This window comes from Aquarana catesbeiana, linkage group LG06, assembly GCF_042186555.1.
Source record: "Aquarana catesbeiana isolate 2022-GZ linkage group LG06, ASM4218655v1, whole genome shotgun sequence".
Classification (NCBI taxonomy): Eukaryota; Metazoa; Chordata; class Amphibia; order Anura; family Ranidae; genus Aquarana; species Aquarana catesbeiana.
The window spans coordinates 58,470,335-58,489,213 of record NC_133329.1 but is presented as its reverse complement, the minus strand read 5'-3'; the positions used below and the strand labels follow the sequence as shown (position 1 = coordinate 58,489,213).

At 50.8% G+C, this 18,879-nt stretch overlaps 1 protein-coding gene across 1 annotated transcript in view; it reads right to left on the bottom strand.

The window, feature by feature from the left end:
* Positions 1 to 541: 541 nt before the first annotated feature.
* The window catches only part of LOC141148481 (uncharacterized), a 69,179-nt gene continuing 50,841 nt past the window's right edge, over positions 542 to 18,879 (bottom strand). Inside the window, exons 3-5 of the mRNA XM_073635991.1 lie at positions 3,968 to 4,099; positions 3,332 to 3,478; positions 542 to 1,358 (exon numbers count right to left, since the gene is read on the bottom strand). Coding sequence (XP_073492092.1) covers positions 1,245 to 1,358; positions 3,332 to 3,478; positions 3,968 to 4,099 — 393 coding nt within the window. The 3' untranslated portion in view covers positions 542 to 1,244. The remainder of the gene's footprint in view (positions 1,359 to 3,331; positions 3,479 to 3,967; positions 4,100 to 18,879) is intronic.

The window sequence follows — 18,879 nt, the reverse complement described above, 5'->3', positions numbered from 1 at the left end:
ATCCCTCTTCTCTCCACCCCTTCCCCCAACCCTATCCCCCCCTTCTCTCCACCCCTTCCCCCAACCCTATCCCCCCCTTCTCTCCACCCCTTCCCCCAACCCTATCCCCCCCTTCTCTCCACACCTTCCCCCAACCCTATCCCCCCCTTCTCTCCACCCCTTCCCCCAACCCTATCCCCCCCTTCTCTCCACCCCTTCCCCCAACCCTATCCCCCCTTCTCTCCACCCCTTCCCCCAACCCTATCCCCCCCTTCTCTCCACCCCTTCCCCCAACCCTATCCCCCCCTTCTCTCCACCCCTTCCCCCAACCCTATCCCCCTTCTCCCAACCCAATCCCCTTACTCACCTTTAGTTCCCCATCCTCTCCACTCCTTCCCACCCCCGTCCCTTATTCTCTCCTCCCCTTCCACACCCAACCCAAATCCCCCTCCCCTTCTCCCAATCTAATCCCCCTCCTCACCTTCTTCCCCCTACCCCCCCCCCCCCCTTTCTTTCCCATCCCCATTTTTTCCTCCCCTTGCCCCAACTCCATCCCCCCTTCTCTCCTACCCATCCCCCCTCCTCTCTTTCCCTCCTTTGTCCCATCTCTTACCCCAGTTATCATCACATCCTAGAACTTATCTGGGACCTCCACCCATCATGTTGGAACTTTCAGGGACACTTTCCGTTCCCATGATTGGCAATGATTGTCCTGTAAACCTAAAAAAATAAAACTCCAATGAAACAGAAAGGCACCTGTATAAGCTCAGGACTGTGACAGCGCTTGACCAATCACCAGCACCAGCACTGTCACATGGGTTGAGCACCATGCGGCCTCATAGTGGATGAGTATTGTGACTGCTGAGCGAGGGAAAGGTAAGTATGTGCTGCTGGGGTGGGGGAGGGGCATCAAAGTGAACCTGTTGTTTTGTCTGACATGGGCACAGCATGGATTTTCTTTAAGGTTTCTCTTTTATACCAGATTAGAGGAGTGTCACAAGTCACTGTCGGGTTTCCACAGATCTAGGAGGACAGACTGATGTGTAGGCACTATGGACACAGCGTACAGATGTATGGCGGAGTGTTTGGACGCACATGTGACTCTGGGCTGCCCTCTGCAGGAACCTGAGAAAATAGCAACACCATCAGCAGCAGCAGCCAGGCTGCAAAGGATTCTGGGAGGACAGACAGGCACAATGACATTTGAGGACAATGCTGCTTCCCTTGTTTGACATTTATAGGAGGAGGGTGGATCCCTGTCCTTGTCACCGCAGTTTAATCTCACAGCAGATGCAGTTGATGATGCTACAGTCAGGGGGCTGGTAAACACAGGCGAAGCCACAAGGGCAGCAGGAGACGTCACGGAAGCCAGAGCATGTCTGGAGGGACAAAGCAGGAGAGAAGAAGGTTTTATGAGCAAAGCGGTCATTGTGGGAATCATCTACATCAAGAAACAGGATAATATTCCGCGTGGAGAACCAAAAGTACCAGCATGACCTCTCAACCCGAAAGTGTCTATACCTGGAGACCCCAACAATCGTATTTGTTCACCCAACCCCTTCATCCTTATACAGCCTGCATATCACCCCTGTACCCAGCAATACCAATGCCCCCCCCCCCCCCTATGATCCAAATACAGCCCATACATTACCCCTGTACCCATCAATACCAATGGCCCTCTCTATGACCCTAATACAGCCCATATATTACCCCTGTGCTCATCAATACCAATGGCCCTCTCCGTGATCCTAATACATCCCATACATTACCCCTGTGCCCATCAATACCAATGGCCCTCCCTATGATCCTAATACATCCCATACATTACCCCTGTACCCATCAATACCAATGGCCCTCTCCGTGATCCTAATACAGCCCATACATTACCCCTGTACCCAGCAATACCAATGGCCCTCTCCGTGATCCTAATACAGCCCATACATTACCCCTGTACCCATCAATACCAATGGCCCTCTCTATGACCCTAATACAGCCCATATATTACCCCTGTGCTCATCAATACCAATGGCCCTCTCCGTGATCCTAATACATCCCATACATTACCCCTGTGCCCATCAATACCAATGGCCCTCCCTATGATCCTAATACATCCCATACATTACCCCTGTACCCATCAATACCAATGGCCCTCTCCGTGATCCTAATACAGCCCATACATTACCCCTGTACCCAGCAATACCAATGGCCCTCTCCGTGATCCTAATACAGCCCATACATTACCCCTGTACCCAGCAATACCAATGGCCCTCCCTATGATCCTAATACATCCCATACATTACCCCTGTACCCATCAATACCAATGGCCCTCCCTATGATCCTAATACAGCCCATACATTACCCCTGTACCCAGCAATACCAATGGCCCTCCCTATGATCCTAATACAGCCCATACATTACCCCTGTACCCATCAATAACAATGGACCTCCTTATGATCCTAATACAGCCCATGCATTACCCCTGTACCCATCCGTACCAATGGCCCTCCCCATGATCCTAATACAGCCCATGCATTACCCCTGTACCCATCAATACCAATGGCCCTCCCTATGATCCTAATACAGCCCATACATTACCCCTGTACCCAGCAATGCCAATGACCCCCTATGATCCTAGCACAGCCCATACATTACCTTTGTACCTATCAATACCAAATGGCCCTCTCCGTGATCCTAGTACAGCCTATACACCAACCCTATACCCAGCAATGCCAATGGCCCATCACCAACACTAATGACCCTAGTACAACCCATACATTACCCCTGTACCCAGCAGTACCAATGGCCCGCTCCATGATCCTAGTACAACCCATATACCCAGAAATGGTAATGGCACATCACCTACACCAACGATCCTGGCATAGCCTGCCTATCACTCCTGTACCCAACAATGACTATGGCTGGTCGTATACACCAATCATCCAGGTATAGCCTGCATTTCATCATTGTACCCAACCCTGCCAATGGCCCTTTACCCAGACCTGTGATCCTAGTACAGCCCACACATTACCCCTGTACACTGCAATGGCAAATGGCCCATCATCCCCACACATGATCCTAATACAGCCCACACATCTCCTCTGTACCAAGCAATGCCAGGGGCCCATCCTATGAGTCTAGTTTAGCCTCCAGCAAGGAAAGGAGGCTCTGACTTAATACGCATTCTAATGCACATTGTGAGAAGCTCACAGTGTGCAGAGAAATCAGAGTAAGCCATTTCAGTCGAGAAGAAGAGCCGGTAGAACCGTGCAAGGCTACATTAAGTGATAACAAAAGGACATGGAGGGCAGCAGTGCCCTGAATAATGACAGATGGCGTACAACGCCGCGCTCACCGGCTGGGAGGGACAGCAGTTGTCCATGCACTGGGTGGTGGTGGGGACTCTGCAGTCACAGGACTGGGCGCAGCTCTCACAGGCATCACAGAACCCCCAATCGCCCACTTTCTGCCACCCCATACAACACGGGCAGCAACCCTGAGCCTGGAAAAGAAAGACAAAAAAAAACCTATTGAAACCACACAAACATAAAGAGAGGAAAAATAAATAAACATGCACAGACACACGTATCCTCAGGTTCTGTTCTTAAGTGTATGCATATGCTTATTTTTTTTTTAAGTTTTGGAGTGTAGAGGGGTTAGTACCTCTGTCTGATTTGTATTTCTGTATTTGTACCCAATGGATAATCCCTGCCATTCCACAGTTACACCATTGTGACAAGTGCAGGAAGTTCAGAAATATATCTGATGAGGCAGACAGAAAAAAACTGACAGGGGTTCTATAACTCATCAGCATTCTATTCTAAAACTAAAATAATATGTTTGGCTGAAAATAGATTTCAATATGTAACATGCAATTTCCTACAGAACACCTTCTATCAGAAATGTCCACATAAACCTACTGACCTACATCCACTAAGAAGGAGGACTGAGGACTGAGAACTGAGGACTGAGGACGGGGCGCAGAACTCACCTGGAAACATTGGTGGATGAGGAGGAGGAAGAGCAGAACAATGAGATATAATGAGACCGAGAGAAATATAATCCCAGGAAGAGGGATAGTCAGCTCAGAGACCGACACGGTGGAGGCCGGGACAGTGAGTGCCTGTAATGGTGGAGAAGAAGGTGAGAAGACTGAATACACAGAGGGGGAGAAGACTGAATACACAGAGGGAGAGAAGACTGAATACACAGAGGGGACAGAGGGAGAGAAGACTGAATACACAGAGAGGACAGAGGGGGAGAAGACGGAATACACAGAGGGGACAAAGGGAGAGAAGACTGAATACACAGAGGGGACAGAGGGGGAGAAGACTGAATACACAGAGGGGACAGAGGGGGAGAAGACTGAATACACAGAGGGGACAGAGGGGGAGAAGACTGAATACACAGAGGGAGAGAAGACTGAATACACAGAGGGAGAGAAGACTGAATACACAGAGGGAGAGAAGACTGAATACACAGAGGGAGAGAAGACTGAATACACAGAGGGGACAGAGAGAGAGAAGACTGAATACACAGAGGGAGAGAAGACTGAATACACAGAGGGGACAGAGGGGGAGAAGACTGAATACACAGAGGGAGAGAAGACTGAATACACAGAGGGGACAGAGGGGGAGAAGACTGAATACACAAAGGGGACAGAGGGAGAGAAGACTAAATACACAGAGGGGACAGAGGGGGAGAAGACTGAATACACAGAGGGGGAGAAGACTGAATACACAGAGGGGGCAGAGGGAGAGAAGACTGAATACACAGAGGGGACAGAGGGAGAGAAGACTGAATACACAGAGGGGACAGAGGGAGAGAAGACTGAATACACAGAGGGGGAGAAGACTGAATACACAGAGGGGACAGAGGGGGGAGAAGACTGAATACACAGAGGGGACAGAGGGAGAGAAGACTGAATACACAGAGGGGACAGAGGGAGAGAAGACTGAATACACAGAGGGGACAGAGGGGGAGAAGACTGAATACACAGAGGGGACAGAGGGGGAGAAGACTGAATACACAGAGGGAGAGAAGACTGAACACACAGAGGGGACAGAGGGAGAGAAGACTGAATACACAGAGGGAGAGAAGACTGAACACACAGAGGGGACAGAGGGAGAGAAGACTGAATACACAGAGGGGACAGAGGGGGAGAAGACTGAATACACAGAGGGGACAGAGGGGGAGAAGACTGAATACACAGAGGGGACAGAGGGGGAGAAGACTGAATACACAGAGGGAGAGAAGACTGAATACACAGAGGGGACAGAGGGAGAGAAGACTGAATACACAGAGGGGACAGAGGGGGAGAAGACTGAATACACAGAGGGGACAGAGGGGGAGAAGACTGAATACACAGAGGGGGAGAAGACTGAATACACAGAGGGGACAGAGGGGGAGAAGACTGAATACACAGATGGGGACAGAGAGAGAGAAGAAAGAATACACAGATGGGGACAGAGAGAGAGAAGACTGAATACACAGATGGGGACAGAGAGAGAGAAGACTGAATACACAGATGGGGAAAGAGGGAGAGAAGACTGAATACACAGAGGGGACAGAGGGAGAGAAGACTGAATACACAGAGGGGACAGAGGGGGAGAAGACTGAATACACAGAGGGAGAGAAGACTGAATACACAGAGGGGACAGAGGGGGAGAAGACTGAATACACAGATGGGGACAGAGAGAGAGAAGACTGAATACACAGATGGGGACAGAGGGGGAGAAGACTGAATACACAGATGGGGACAGAGAGAGAGAAGACTGAATACACAGATGGGGACAGAGAGAGAGAAGACTGAATACACAGATGGGGAAAGAGGGAGAGAAGACTGAATACACAGAGGGAGAGAAGACTGAATACACAGAGGGAGAGAAGACTGAATACACAGAGGGGACAGAGGGAGAGAAGACTGAATACACAGAGGGAGAGAAGACTGAATACACAGAGGGAGAGAAGACTGAATACACAGAGGGGGCAGAGGGAGAGAAGACTGAATACACAGAGGGAGAGAAGACTGAATACACAGAGGGAACAGAGGGAGAGAAGACTGAATACACAGAGGGAGAGAAGACTGAATACACAGAGGGGACAGAGGGAGAGAAGACTGAATACACAGAGGGAGAGAAGACTGAATACACAGAGGGGACAGAGGGAGAGAAGACCGAATACACAGAGGGAGAGAAGACTGAATACACAGAGGGGACAGAGGGAGAGAAGACTGAATACACAGAGGGGACAGAGGGAGAGCAGACTGAATACACAGAGGGAGAGAAGACTGAATACACAGAGGGGACAGAGGGAGAGCAGACTGAATACACAGAGGGAGAGCAGACTGAATACACAGAGGGAGAGAAGACTGAATACACAGAGGGAGAGCAGACTGAATACACAGAGGGAGAGCAGACTGAATACACAGAGGGGGAGAAGACTGAATACACAGAGGGGACAGAGGGAGAGAAGACTGAATACACAGAGGGGACAGAGGGAGAGAAGACTGAATACACAGAGGGGACAGAGGGGGAGAAGACTGAATACACAGAGGGGACAGAGGGAGAGAAGACTGAATACACAGAGGGGACAGAGGGGGAGAAGACTGAATACACAGAGGGGACAGAGGGGGAGAAGACTGAATACACAGAGGGGACAGAGGGGGAGAAGACTGAATACACATAGGGGGAGAAGACTGAATACACAGAGGGGACAGAGGGAGAGAAGACTGAATACACAGAGGGGACAGAGGGAGAGAAGACTGAATACACAGAGGGGGCAGAGGGGGAGAAGACTGAATACACAGAGGGGGAGAAGACTGAATACACAGAGGGGACAGAGGGAGAGAAGACTGAATACACAGAGGGGACAGAGGGAGAGAAGACTGAATACACAGAGGGGACAGAGGGAGAGAAGACTGAATACACAGAGGGGACAGAGGGGGAGAAGACTGAATACACAGAGGGGGAGAAGACTGAATACACAGAGGGGGCAGAGGGAGAGAAGACTGAATACACAGAGGGGACAGAGGGGGAGAAGACTGAATACACAGAGGGGACAGAGGGAGAGAAGACTGAATACACAGAGGGGACAGAGGGAGAGAAGACTGAATACACAGAGGGGACAGAGGGAGAGAAGACTGAATACACAGAGGGGACAGAGGGAGAGAAGACTGAATACACAGAGGGGACAGAGGGAGAGAAGACTGAATACACAGAGGGGACAGAGGGAGAGAAGACTGAATACACAGAGGGGACAGAGGGAGAGAAGACTGAAAACACAGAGGGAGAGAAGACTGAATACACAGAGGGGGCAGAGGGAGAGAAGACTGAATACACAGAGGGGGCAGAGGGAGAGAAGACTGAATACACAGAGGGGACAGAGGGGGAGAAGACTGAATACACAGAGGGGACAGAGGGAGAGAAGACTGAATACACAGAGGGGGAGAAGGCTGAATACACAGAGGGGGAGAAGGCTGAATACACAGAGGGGGAGAAGACTGAATACACAGAGGGGACAGAGGGAGAGAAGACTGAATACACAGAGGGGGCAGAGGGAGAGAAGACTGAATACACAGAGGGGGCAGAGGGAGAGAAGACTGAATACACAGAGGGGACAGAGGGGGAGAAGACTGAATACACAGAGGGGACAGAGGGAGAGAAGACTGAATACACAGAGGGGGAGAAGGCTGAATACACAGAGGGGGAGAAGGCTGAATACACAGAGGGGGAGAAGACTGAATACACAGAGGGGACAGAGGGAGAGAAGACTGAATACACAGAGGGGACAGAGGGAGAGAAGACTGAATACACAGAGGGGACAGAGGGAGAGAAGACTGAATACACAGAGGGGACAGAGGGAGAGAAGACTGAATACACAGAGGGGACAGAGGGAGAGAAGACTGAATACACAGAGGGAGAGAAGACCGAATACACAGAGGGAGAGAAGACTGAATACACAGAGGGGGCAGAGGGGGAGAAGACTGAATACACAGAGGGGGAGAAGACTGAATACACAGAGGGGACAGAGGGGGAGAAGACTGAATACACAGAGGGGACAGAGGGAGAGAAGACTGAATACACAGAGGGGACAGAGGGGGAGAAGACTGAATACACAGAGGGGATAGAGGGAGAGAAGACTGAATACACAGAGGGAGAGAAGACTGAATACACAGAGGGAGAGAAGACTGAATACACAGAGGGGACAGAGGGAGAGAAGACTGAATACACAGAGGGAGAGAAGACTGAATACACAGAGGGAGAGAAGACTGAATACACAGAGGGGGCAGAGGGGGAGAAGACTGAATACACAGAGGGGACAGAGGGGGAGAAGACTGAATACACAGAGGGGACAGAGGGAGAGAAGACTGAATACACAGAGGGGACAGAGGGGGAGAAGACTGAATACACAGAGGGAGAGAAGACTGAATACACAGAGGGGACAGAGGGAGAGAAGGCTGAATACACAGAGAGGACAGAGGGGGAGAAGACTGAATACACAGAGGGGACAGAGGGGGAGAAGACTGAATACACAGAGGGGACAGAGGGGGAGAAGACTGAATACACAGAGGGGACAGAGAGAGAGAGAAGACTGAATACACAGAGGGGACAGAGGGGGAGAAGACTGAATACACAGAGGGGACAGAGAGAGAGAAGACTGAATACACAGAGGGAGAGAAGACTGAATACACAGAGGGGACAGAGGGAGAGAAGACTGAATACACAGAGGGGACAGAGGGAGAGAAGACTGAATACACAGAGGGGACAGAGGGGGAGAAGACTGAATACACAGAGGGGACAGAGGGGGAGAAGACTGAATACACAGAGGGGACAGAGGGGGAGAAGACTGAATACACAGAGGGAGAGAAGACTGAATACACAGAGGGGACAGAGGGAGAGAAGACTGAATACACAGAGGGGGAGAAGACTGAATACACAGAGGGGACAGAGGGGGAGAAGACTGAATACACAGAGGGGACAGAGGGAGAGAATACTGAATACACAGAGGGAGAGAAGACTGAATACACAGAGGGAGAGAAGACTGAATACACAGAGGAAGAGAAGACTGAATACACAGAGGGGACAGAGGGAGAGAAGACTGAATACACAGAGGGGACAGAGGGGGAGAAGACTGAATACACAGAGGGGACAGAGGGGGAGAAGACTGAATACACAGAGGGGACAGAGGGGGAGAAGACTGAATACACAGAGGGGACAGAGGGAGAGAAGACTGAATACACAGAGGGGGCAGAGGGGGAGAAGACTGAATACACAGAGGGGGCAGAGGGGGAGAAGACTGAATACACAGAGGGGGCAGAGGGGGAGAAGACTGAATACACAGAGGGGGCAGAGGGGGAGAAGACTGAATACACAGAGGGGACAGAGGGAGAGAAGACTGAATACACAGAGGGGACAGAGGGGGAGAAGACTGAATACACAGAGGGGACAGAGGGAGAGAAGACTGAATACACAGAGGGGACAGAGGGGGAGAAGACTGAATACACAGAGGGGACAGAGGGAGAGAAGACTGAATACACAGAGGGGACAGAGGGAGAGAAGACTGAATACACAGAGGGGGCAGAGGGGGAGAAGACTGAATACACAGAGGGGGAGAAGACTGAATACACAGAGGGGACAGAGGGAGAGAAGACTGAATACACAGAGGGGACAGAGGGGGAGAAGACTGAATACACAGAGGGGACAGAGGGAGAGAAGACTGAATACACAGAGGGGACAGAGGGGGAGAAGACTGAATACACAGAGGGGACAGAGGGAGAGAAGACTGAATACACAGAGGGGACAGAGGGAGAGAAGACTGAATACACAGAGGGGACAGAGGGAGAGAAGACCGAATACACAGAGGGGACAGAGGGAGAGAAGACCGAATACACAGAGGGAGAGAAGACTGAATACACAGAGGGGACAGAGGGAGAGCAGACTGAATACACAGAGGGAGAGAAGACTGAATACAGAGAGGGAGAGAAGACTGAATACACAGAGGGGACAGAGGGAGAGAAGACTGAATACACAGAGGGGACAGAGGGGGAGAAGACTGAATACACAGAGGGGACAGAGGGGGAGAAGACTGAATACACAGAGGGGACAGAGGGAGAGAAGACTGAATACACAGAGGGGACAGAGGGGGAGAAGACTGAATACACAGAGGGGACAGAGGGGGAGAAGACTGAATACACAGAGGGGACAGAGGGGGAGAAGACTGAATACACAGAGGGGACAGAGGGGGAGAAGACTGAATACACAGAGGGGACAGAGGGAGAGAAGACTGAATACACAGAGGGGGCAGAGGGGGAGAAGACTGAATACACAGAGGGGGCAGAGGGGGAGAAGACTGAATACACAGAGGGGACAGAGGGAGAGAAGACTGAATACACAGAGGGGACAGAGGGGGAGAAGACTGAATACACAGAGGGGGCAGAGGGAGAGAAGACTGAATACAAAGAGGGGGCAGAGGGAGAGAAGACTGAATACACAGAGGGGGCAGAGGGAGAGAAGACTGAATACACAGAGGGGACAGACGGGGAGAAGACTGAATACACAGAGGGGACAGAGGGAGAGAAGACTGAATACACAGAGGGGACAGAGGGGGAGAAGACTGAATACACAGAGGGGACAGAGGGGGAGAAGACTGAATACACAGAGGGGACAGAGGGAGAGAAGACTGAATACACAGAGGGGGAGAAGGCTGAATACACAGAGGGGACAGAGGGAGAGAAGACTGAATACACAGAGGGGACAGAGGGAGAGAAGACTGAATACACAGAGGGGACAGAGGGAGAGAAGACTGAATACACAGAGGGAGAGAAGACTGAATACACAGAGGGAGAGAAGACTGAATACACAGAGGGAGAGAAGACTGAATACACAGAGGGGACAGAGGGAGAGAAGACTGAATACACAGAGGGAGAGAAGACTGAATACACAGAGGGAGAGAAGACTGAATACACAGAGGGGACAGAGGGAGAGAAGACTGAATACACAGAGGGGACAGAGGGAGAGAAGACTGAATACACAGAGGGGACAGAGGGGGAGAAAACTGAATACACAGAGGGGACAGAGGGGGAGAAAACTGAATACACAGAGGGGACAGAGGGGGAGGAGAAGACTGAATACACAGAGGGGACAGAGGGGGAGAAGACTGAATACACAGAGGGGACAGAGGGAGAGAAGACTGAATACACAGAGGGGACAGAGGGAGAGAAGACTGAATACACAGAGGGAGAGAAGACCGAATACACAGAGGGAGAGAAGACCGAATACACAGAGGGGACAGAGGGAGAGAAGACTGAATACACAGAGGGAGAGAAGACTGAATACACAGAGGGGACAGAGGGAGAGAAGACTGAATACACAGAGGGGGAGAAGACTGAATACACAGAGGGGACAGAGGGAGAGAAGACTGAATACACAGAGGGGGAGAAGACTGAATACACAGAGGTGACAGAGGGGGAGAAGACTGAATACACAGAGGGGACAGAGGGAGAGAAGACTGAATACATAGAGGGGATAGAGGGGGAGAAGACTGAATACACAGAGGGGACAGAGGGAGAGAAGACTGAATACACAGAGGGGACAGAGGGAGAGAAGACTGAATACACAGAGGGAGAGAAGACTGAATACACAGAGGGGACAGAGGGAGAGAAGACTGAATACAAAGAGGGGACAGAGGGAGAGAAGACTGAATACACAGAGGGAGAGAAGACTGAATACACAGAGGGAGAGAAGACAAAATACACAGAGGGAGAGAAGACAAAATACACAGAGGGAGAGAAGACAAAATACACAGAGGGGACAGAGGGAGAGAAGACTGAATACACAGAGGGGACAGAGGGGGGGAAGACTGAATACACAGAGGGGACAGAGGGAGAGAAGACTGAATACACAGAGGGGACAGAGGGGGAGAAGACTGAATACACAGAGGGGACAGAGGGGGAGAAGACTGAATACACAGAGGGGACAGAGGGGGAGAAGACTGAATACACAGAGGGAGAGAAGACTGAATACACAGAGGGGACAGAGGGAGAGAAGACTGAATACACAGAGGGGGAGAAGACTGAATACACAGAGGGAGAGAAGACAAAATACACAGAGGGGACAGAGGGAGAGAAGACTGAATACACAGAGGGGACAGAGGGGGGGAAGACTGAATACACAGAGGGGACAGAGGGGGAGAAGACTGAATACACAGAGGGGACAGAGGGGGAGAAGACTGAATACACAGAGGGAGAGAAGACTGAATACACAGAGGGGACAGAGGGAGAGAAGACTGAATACACAGAGGGGGAGAAGACTGAATACACAGAGGGAGAGAAGACAAAATACACAGAGGGGACAGAGGGAGAGAAGACTGAATACACAGAGGGGACAGAGGGGGGGAAGACTGAATACACAGAGGGGACAGAGGGGGGGAAGACTGAATACACAGAGGGGACAGAGGGGGGGAAGACTGAATACACAGAGGGGACAGAGGGGGGGAAGACTGAATACACAGAGGGGACAGAGGGGGAGAAGACTGAATACACAGAGGGGACAGAGGGAGAGAAGACTGAATACACAGAGGGGACAGAGGGGGGGGGGGGGAGACTGAATACACAGAGGGGACAGAGGGGGGGGAAGACTGAATACACAGAGGGGACAGAGGGGGGGAAGACTGAATACACAGAGGGGACAGAGGGGGGGAAGACTGAATACACAGAGGGGACAGAGGGGGAGAAGACTGAATACACAGAGGGGACAGAGGGGGAGAAGACTGAATACACAGAGGGGACAGAGGGGGAGAAGACTGAATACACAGAGGGGACAGAGGGAGAGAAGACTGAATACACAGAGGGGAAAGAGAGAGAGAAGACTGAATACACAGAGGGGACAGAGAGAGAGAAGACTGAATACACAGAGGGGACAGAGGGGGAGAAGACTGAATACACAGAGGGGACAGAGGGGGAGAACACTGAATACACAGAGGGGACAGAGGGGGGGAAGACTGAATACACAGAGGGGACAGAGGGGTAGAAGACTGAATACACAGAGGGGACAGAGGGAGAGAAGACTGAATACACAGAGGGGACAGAGGGGGGGAAGACTGAATACACAGAGGGGACAGAGGGGGAGAAGACTGAATACACAGAGGGGACAGAGGGAGAGAAGACTGAATACACAGAGGAGACAGAGAGAGAGAAGACTGAATACACAGAGGGGACAGAGAGAGAGAGAAGACTGAATACACAGAGGGGAAAGAAAGAGAGAAGACTGAATACACAGAGGGGACAGAGGGGGAGAAGACTGAATACACAGAGGGGACAGAGGGGGAGGAGGCTGAATACACAGAGGGGACAGAGGGGGAGAAGACTGAATACACAGAGGGGACAGAGGGAGAGAAGACTGAATACACAGAGGGAGAGAAGACTGAATACACAGAGGGGACAGAGGGAGAGAAGACTGAATACACAGAGGGAGAGAAGACTGAATAAACAGAGGGGACAGAGGGAGCGAAGACTGAATACACAGAGGGGGAGAAGACTGAATACACAGAGGTGACAGAGGGGGAGAAGACTGAATACACAGAGGGGACAGAGGGAGAGAAGACTGAATACACAGAGGGGACAGAGGGAGAGAAGACTGAATACACAGAGGGGACAGAGAGAGAGAAGACTGAATACACAGAGGGGACAGAGAGAGAGAAGACTGGATACACAGAGGGGACAGAGGGGGAGAAGACTGAATACACAGAGGGAGAGAAGACTGAATACACAGAGGGAGAGAAGACTGAATACACAGAGGGGACAGAGGGGGAGAAGACTGAATACACAGAGGGGACAGAGGGAGAGAAGACTGAATACACAGAGGGGACAGAGGGAGAGAAGACTGAATACACAGAGGGGACAGAGGGGGGGGGGGGAGACTGAATACACAGAGGGGACAGAGGGAGAGAAGACTGAATACATAGAGGGGACAGAGAGAGAGAAGACTGAATACACAGAGGGGACAGAGAGAGAGAAGACTGGATACACAGAGGGGACAGAGGGGGAGAAGACTGAATACACAGAGGGAGAGAAGACTGAATACACAGAGGGAGAGAAGACTGAATACACAGAGGGGACAGAGAGAGAGAAGACTGAATACACAGAGGGGACAGAGAGAGAGAAGACTGAATACACAGAGGGAGAGAAGACTGAATACACAGAGGGAGAGAAGACTGAATACACAGAGGGGACAGAGGGAGAGAAGACTGAATACACAGAGGGGACAGAGGGAGAGAAGACTGAATACACAGAGGGGACAGAGAGAGAGAAGACTGAATACACAGAGGGGAAAGAAAGAGAGAAGACTGAATACACAGAGGGGACAGAGGGGGAGAAGACTGAATACACAGAGGGGACAGAGGGGGAGGAGGCTGAATACACAGAGGGGACAGAGGGGGAGAAGACTGAATACACAGAGGGGACAGAGGGAGAGAAGACTGAATACACAGAGGGAGAGAAGACTGAATACACAGAGGGAGAGAAGACTGAATACACAGAGGGGACAGAGGGAGAGAAGACTGAATACACAGAGGGAGAGAAGACTGAATAAACAGAGGGGACAGAGGGAGAGAAGACTGAATACACAGAGGGGGAGAAGACTGAATACACAGAGGTGACAGAGGGGGAGAAGACTGAATACACAGAGGGGACAGAGGGAGAGAAGACTGAATACACAGAGGGGACAGAGGGAGAGAAGACTGAATACATAGAGGGGACAGAGAGAGAGAAGACTGAATACACAGAGGGGACAGAGAGAGAGAAGACTGGATACACAGAGGGGACAGAGGGGGAGAAGACTGAATACACAGAGGGAGAGAAGACTGAATACACAGAGGGGACAGAGAGAGAGAAGACTGAATACACAGAGGGGACAGAGAGAGAGAAGACTGAATACACAGAGGGGACAGAGAGAGAGAAGACTGAATACACAGAGGGAGAGAAGACTGAATACACAGAGGGAGAGAAGACTGAATACACAGAGGGAGAGAAGACTGAATACACAGAGGGAGAGAAGACTGAATACACAGAGGGAGAGAAGACTGAATACACAGAGGGAGAGAAGACTGAATACACAGAGGGAGAGAAGACTGAATACACATAGGGAGAGAAGACTGAATATACAGAGGGAGAGAAGACTGAATACACAGAGGGAGAGAAGCCTGAATACACAGAGGGAGAGAAGACTGAATACACAGAGGGAGAGAAGACTGAATACACAGAGGGGACAGAGGGAGAGAAGACTGAATACACAGAGGGAGAGAAGAGTGAATACACAGAGGGAGAGAAGACTGAATACACAGAGGGGACAGAGGGAGAGAAGACTGAATACACAGAGGGGACAGAGGGAGAGAAGACTGAATACACAGAGGGGACAGAGGGAGAGAAGACTGAATACACAGAGGGGACAGAGAGAGAGAAGACTGAATACACAGAGGGGACAGAGGGAGAGAAGACTGAATACACAGAGGGAGAGAAGACTGAATACACAGAGGGAGAGAAGACTGAATACACAGAGGGAGAGAAGACTGAATACACAGAGGGGACAGAGGGAGAGAAGACTGAATACACAGAAGGAGAGAAGACTGAATACACAGAGGGGACAGAGGGAGAGAAGACTGAATACACAGAGGGGACAGAGGGAGAGAAGACTGAATACACAGAGGGGACAGAGGGAGAGAAGACTGAATACACAGAGGGGACAGAGGGAGAGAAGACTGAATACACAGAGGGGACAGAGGGAGAGAAGACTGAATACACAGAGGGGACAGAGGGAGAGAAGACTGAATACACAGAGGGGACAGAGGGAGAGAAGACTGAATACACAGAGGGGACAGAGGGAGAGAAGACTGAATACACAGAGGGGACAGAGGGAGAGAAGACTGAATACACAGAGGGGACAGAGGGAGAGAAGACTGAATACACAGAGGGGACAGAGGGAGAGAAGACTGAATACACAGAGGGGACAGAGGGAGAGAAGACTGAATACACAGAGGGGACAGAGGGAGAGAAGACTGAATACACAGAGGGGACAGAGGGAGAGAAGACTGAATACACAGAGGGGACAGAGGGAGAGAAGACTGAATACACAGAGGGGACAGAGGGAGAGAAGACTGAATACACAGAGGGGACAGAGGGGGAGAAGACTGAATACACAGAGGGGACAGAGGGGGGAAGACTGAATACACAGAGGGGACAGAGGGAGAGAAGACTGAATACACAGAGGGGACAGAGGGGGAGAAGACTGAATACACAGAGGGGACAGAGGGAGAGAAGACTGAATACACAGAGGGAACAGAGGGGGAGAAGACTGAATACACAGAGGGGACAGAGGGGGAGAAGACTGAATACACAGAGGGGACAGAGGGGGAGAAGACTGAATACACAGAGGGGACAGAGGGGGAGAAGACTGAATACACAGAGGGAGAGAAGACTGAATACACAGAGGGAGAGAAGACTGAATACACAGAGGGAGAGAAGACTGAATACACAGAGGGGACAGAGGGGGAGAAGACTGAATACACAGAGGGGACAGAGGGGGAGAAGACTGAATACACAGAGGGGACAGAGGGGGAGAAGACTGAATACACAGAGGGGACAGAGGGAGAGAAGACTGAATACACAGAGGGAGAGAAGACTGAATACACAGAGGGGACAGAGAGAGAGAAGACTGAATACACAGAGGGGACAGAGGGGGAGAAGACTGAATACACAGAGGGAGAGAAGACTGAATACACAGAGGGAGAGAAGACTGAATACACAGAGGGAGAGAAGACTGAATACACAGAGGGAGAGAAGACTGAATACACAGAGGGGACAGAGGGAGAGAAGACTGAATACACAGAGGGGACAGAGGGAGAGAAGACTGAATACACAGAGGGGACAGAGGGAGAGAAGACTGAATACACAGAGGGGACAGAGGGAGAGAAGACTGAATACACAGAGGGGACAGAGGGGGGGAAGACTGAATACACAGAGGGGACAGAGGGGGAGAAGACTGAATACACAGAGGGGACAGAGGGGGAGAAGACTGAATAAACAGAGGGGACAGAGGGAGAGAAGACTGAATACACAGAGGGGGAGAAGACTGAATACACAGAGGTGACAGAGGGGGAGAAGACTGAATACACAGAGGGGACAGAGGGAGAGAAGACTGAATACACAGAGGGGACAGAGGGAGAGAAGACTGAATACATAGAGGGGACAGAGAGAGAGAAGACTGAATACACAGAGGGGACAGAGAGAGAGAAGACTGGATACACAGAGGGGACAGAGGGGGAGAAGACTGAATACACAGAGGGAGAGAAGACTGAATACACAGAGGGAGAGAAGACTGAATACACAGAGGGGACAGAGAGAGAGAAGACTGAATACACAGAGGGAGAGAAGACTGAATACACAGAGGGAGAGAAGACTGAATACACAGAGGGAGAGAAGACTGAATACACAGAGGGAGAGAAGACTGAATACACAGAGGGAGAGAAGACTGAATACACAGAGGGGACAGAGGGAGAGAAGACTGAATACACATAGGGAGAGAAGACTGAATATACAGAGGGAGAGAAGACTGAATACACAGAGGGAGAGAAGTCTGAATACACAGAGGGAGAGAAGTCTGAATACACAGAGGGAGAGAAGACTGAATACACAGAGGGAGAGAAGACTGAATACACAGAGGGAGAGAAGACTGAATACACAGAGGGAGAGAAGACTGAATACACAGAGGGGACAGAGGGAGAGAAGACTGAATACACAGAGGGGACAGAGGGAGAGAAGACTGAATACACAGAGGGAGAGAAGACTGAATACACAGAGGGAGAGAAGACTGAATACACAGAGGGAGAGAAGACTGAATACACAGAGGGAGAGAAGACTGAATACACAGAGGGGACAGAGGGAGAGAAGACTGAATACACAGAGGGAGAGAAGACTGAATACACAGAGGGGACAGAGGGAGAGAAGACTGAATACACAGAGGGAGAGAAGACTGAATACACAGAGGGAGAGAAGACTGAATACACAGAGAGGATAGAGGGAGAGAAGACTGAATACACAGAGGGAGAGAAGACTGAATACACAGAGGGAGAGAAGACTGAATACACAGAGGGAGAGAAGACTGAATACACAGAGGGGACAGAGGGAGAGAAGACTGAATACACAGAGGGAGAGAAGACTGAATACACAGAGGGAGAGAAGACTGAATACACAGAGGGAGAGAAGACTGAATACACAGAGGGAGAGAAGACTGAATACACAGAGGGGACAGAGGGAGAGAAGACTGAATACACAGAGGGGACAGAGGGAGAGAAGACTGAATACACAGAGGGGACAGAGGGAGAGAAGACTGAATACACAGAGGGGACAGAGGGAGAGAAGACTGAATACACAGAGGGGACAGAGGGAGAGAAGACTGAATACACAGAGGGGACAGAGAGAGAGAAGACTGAATACACAGAGGGGACAGAGGGAGAGAAGACTGAATACACAGAGGGGACAGAGGGAGAGAAGACTGAATACACAGAGGGGACAGAGGGAGAGAAGACTGAATACACAGAGGGAGAGAAGACTGAATACACAGAGGGAGAGAAGACTGAATACACAGAGGGAGAGAAGACTGAATACACAGAGAGGACAGAGGGGGAGAAGACGGAATACACAGAGGGGACAAAGGGAGAGAAGACTGAATACACAGAGGGGACAGAGGGGGAGAAGACTGAATACACAGAGGGGACAGAGGGGGAGAAGACTGAATACACAGAGGGGACAGAGGGAGAGAAGACTGAATACACAGAGGGGACAGAGGGAGAGAAGACTGAATACACAGAGGGAGAGAAGACTGAATACACAGAGGGAGAGAAGACTGAATA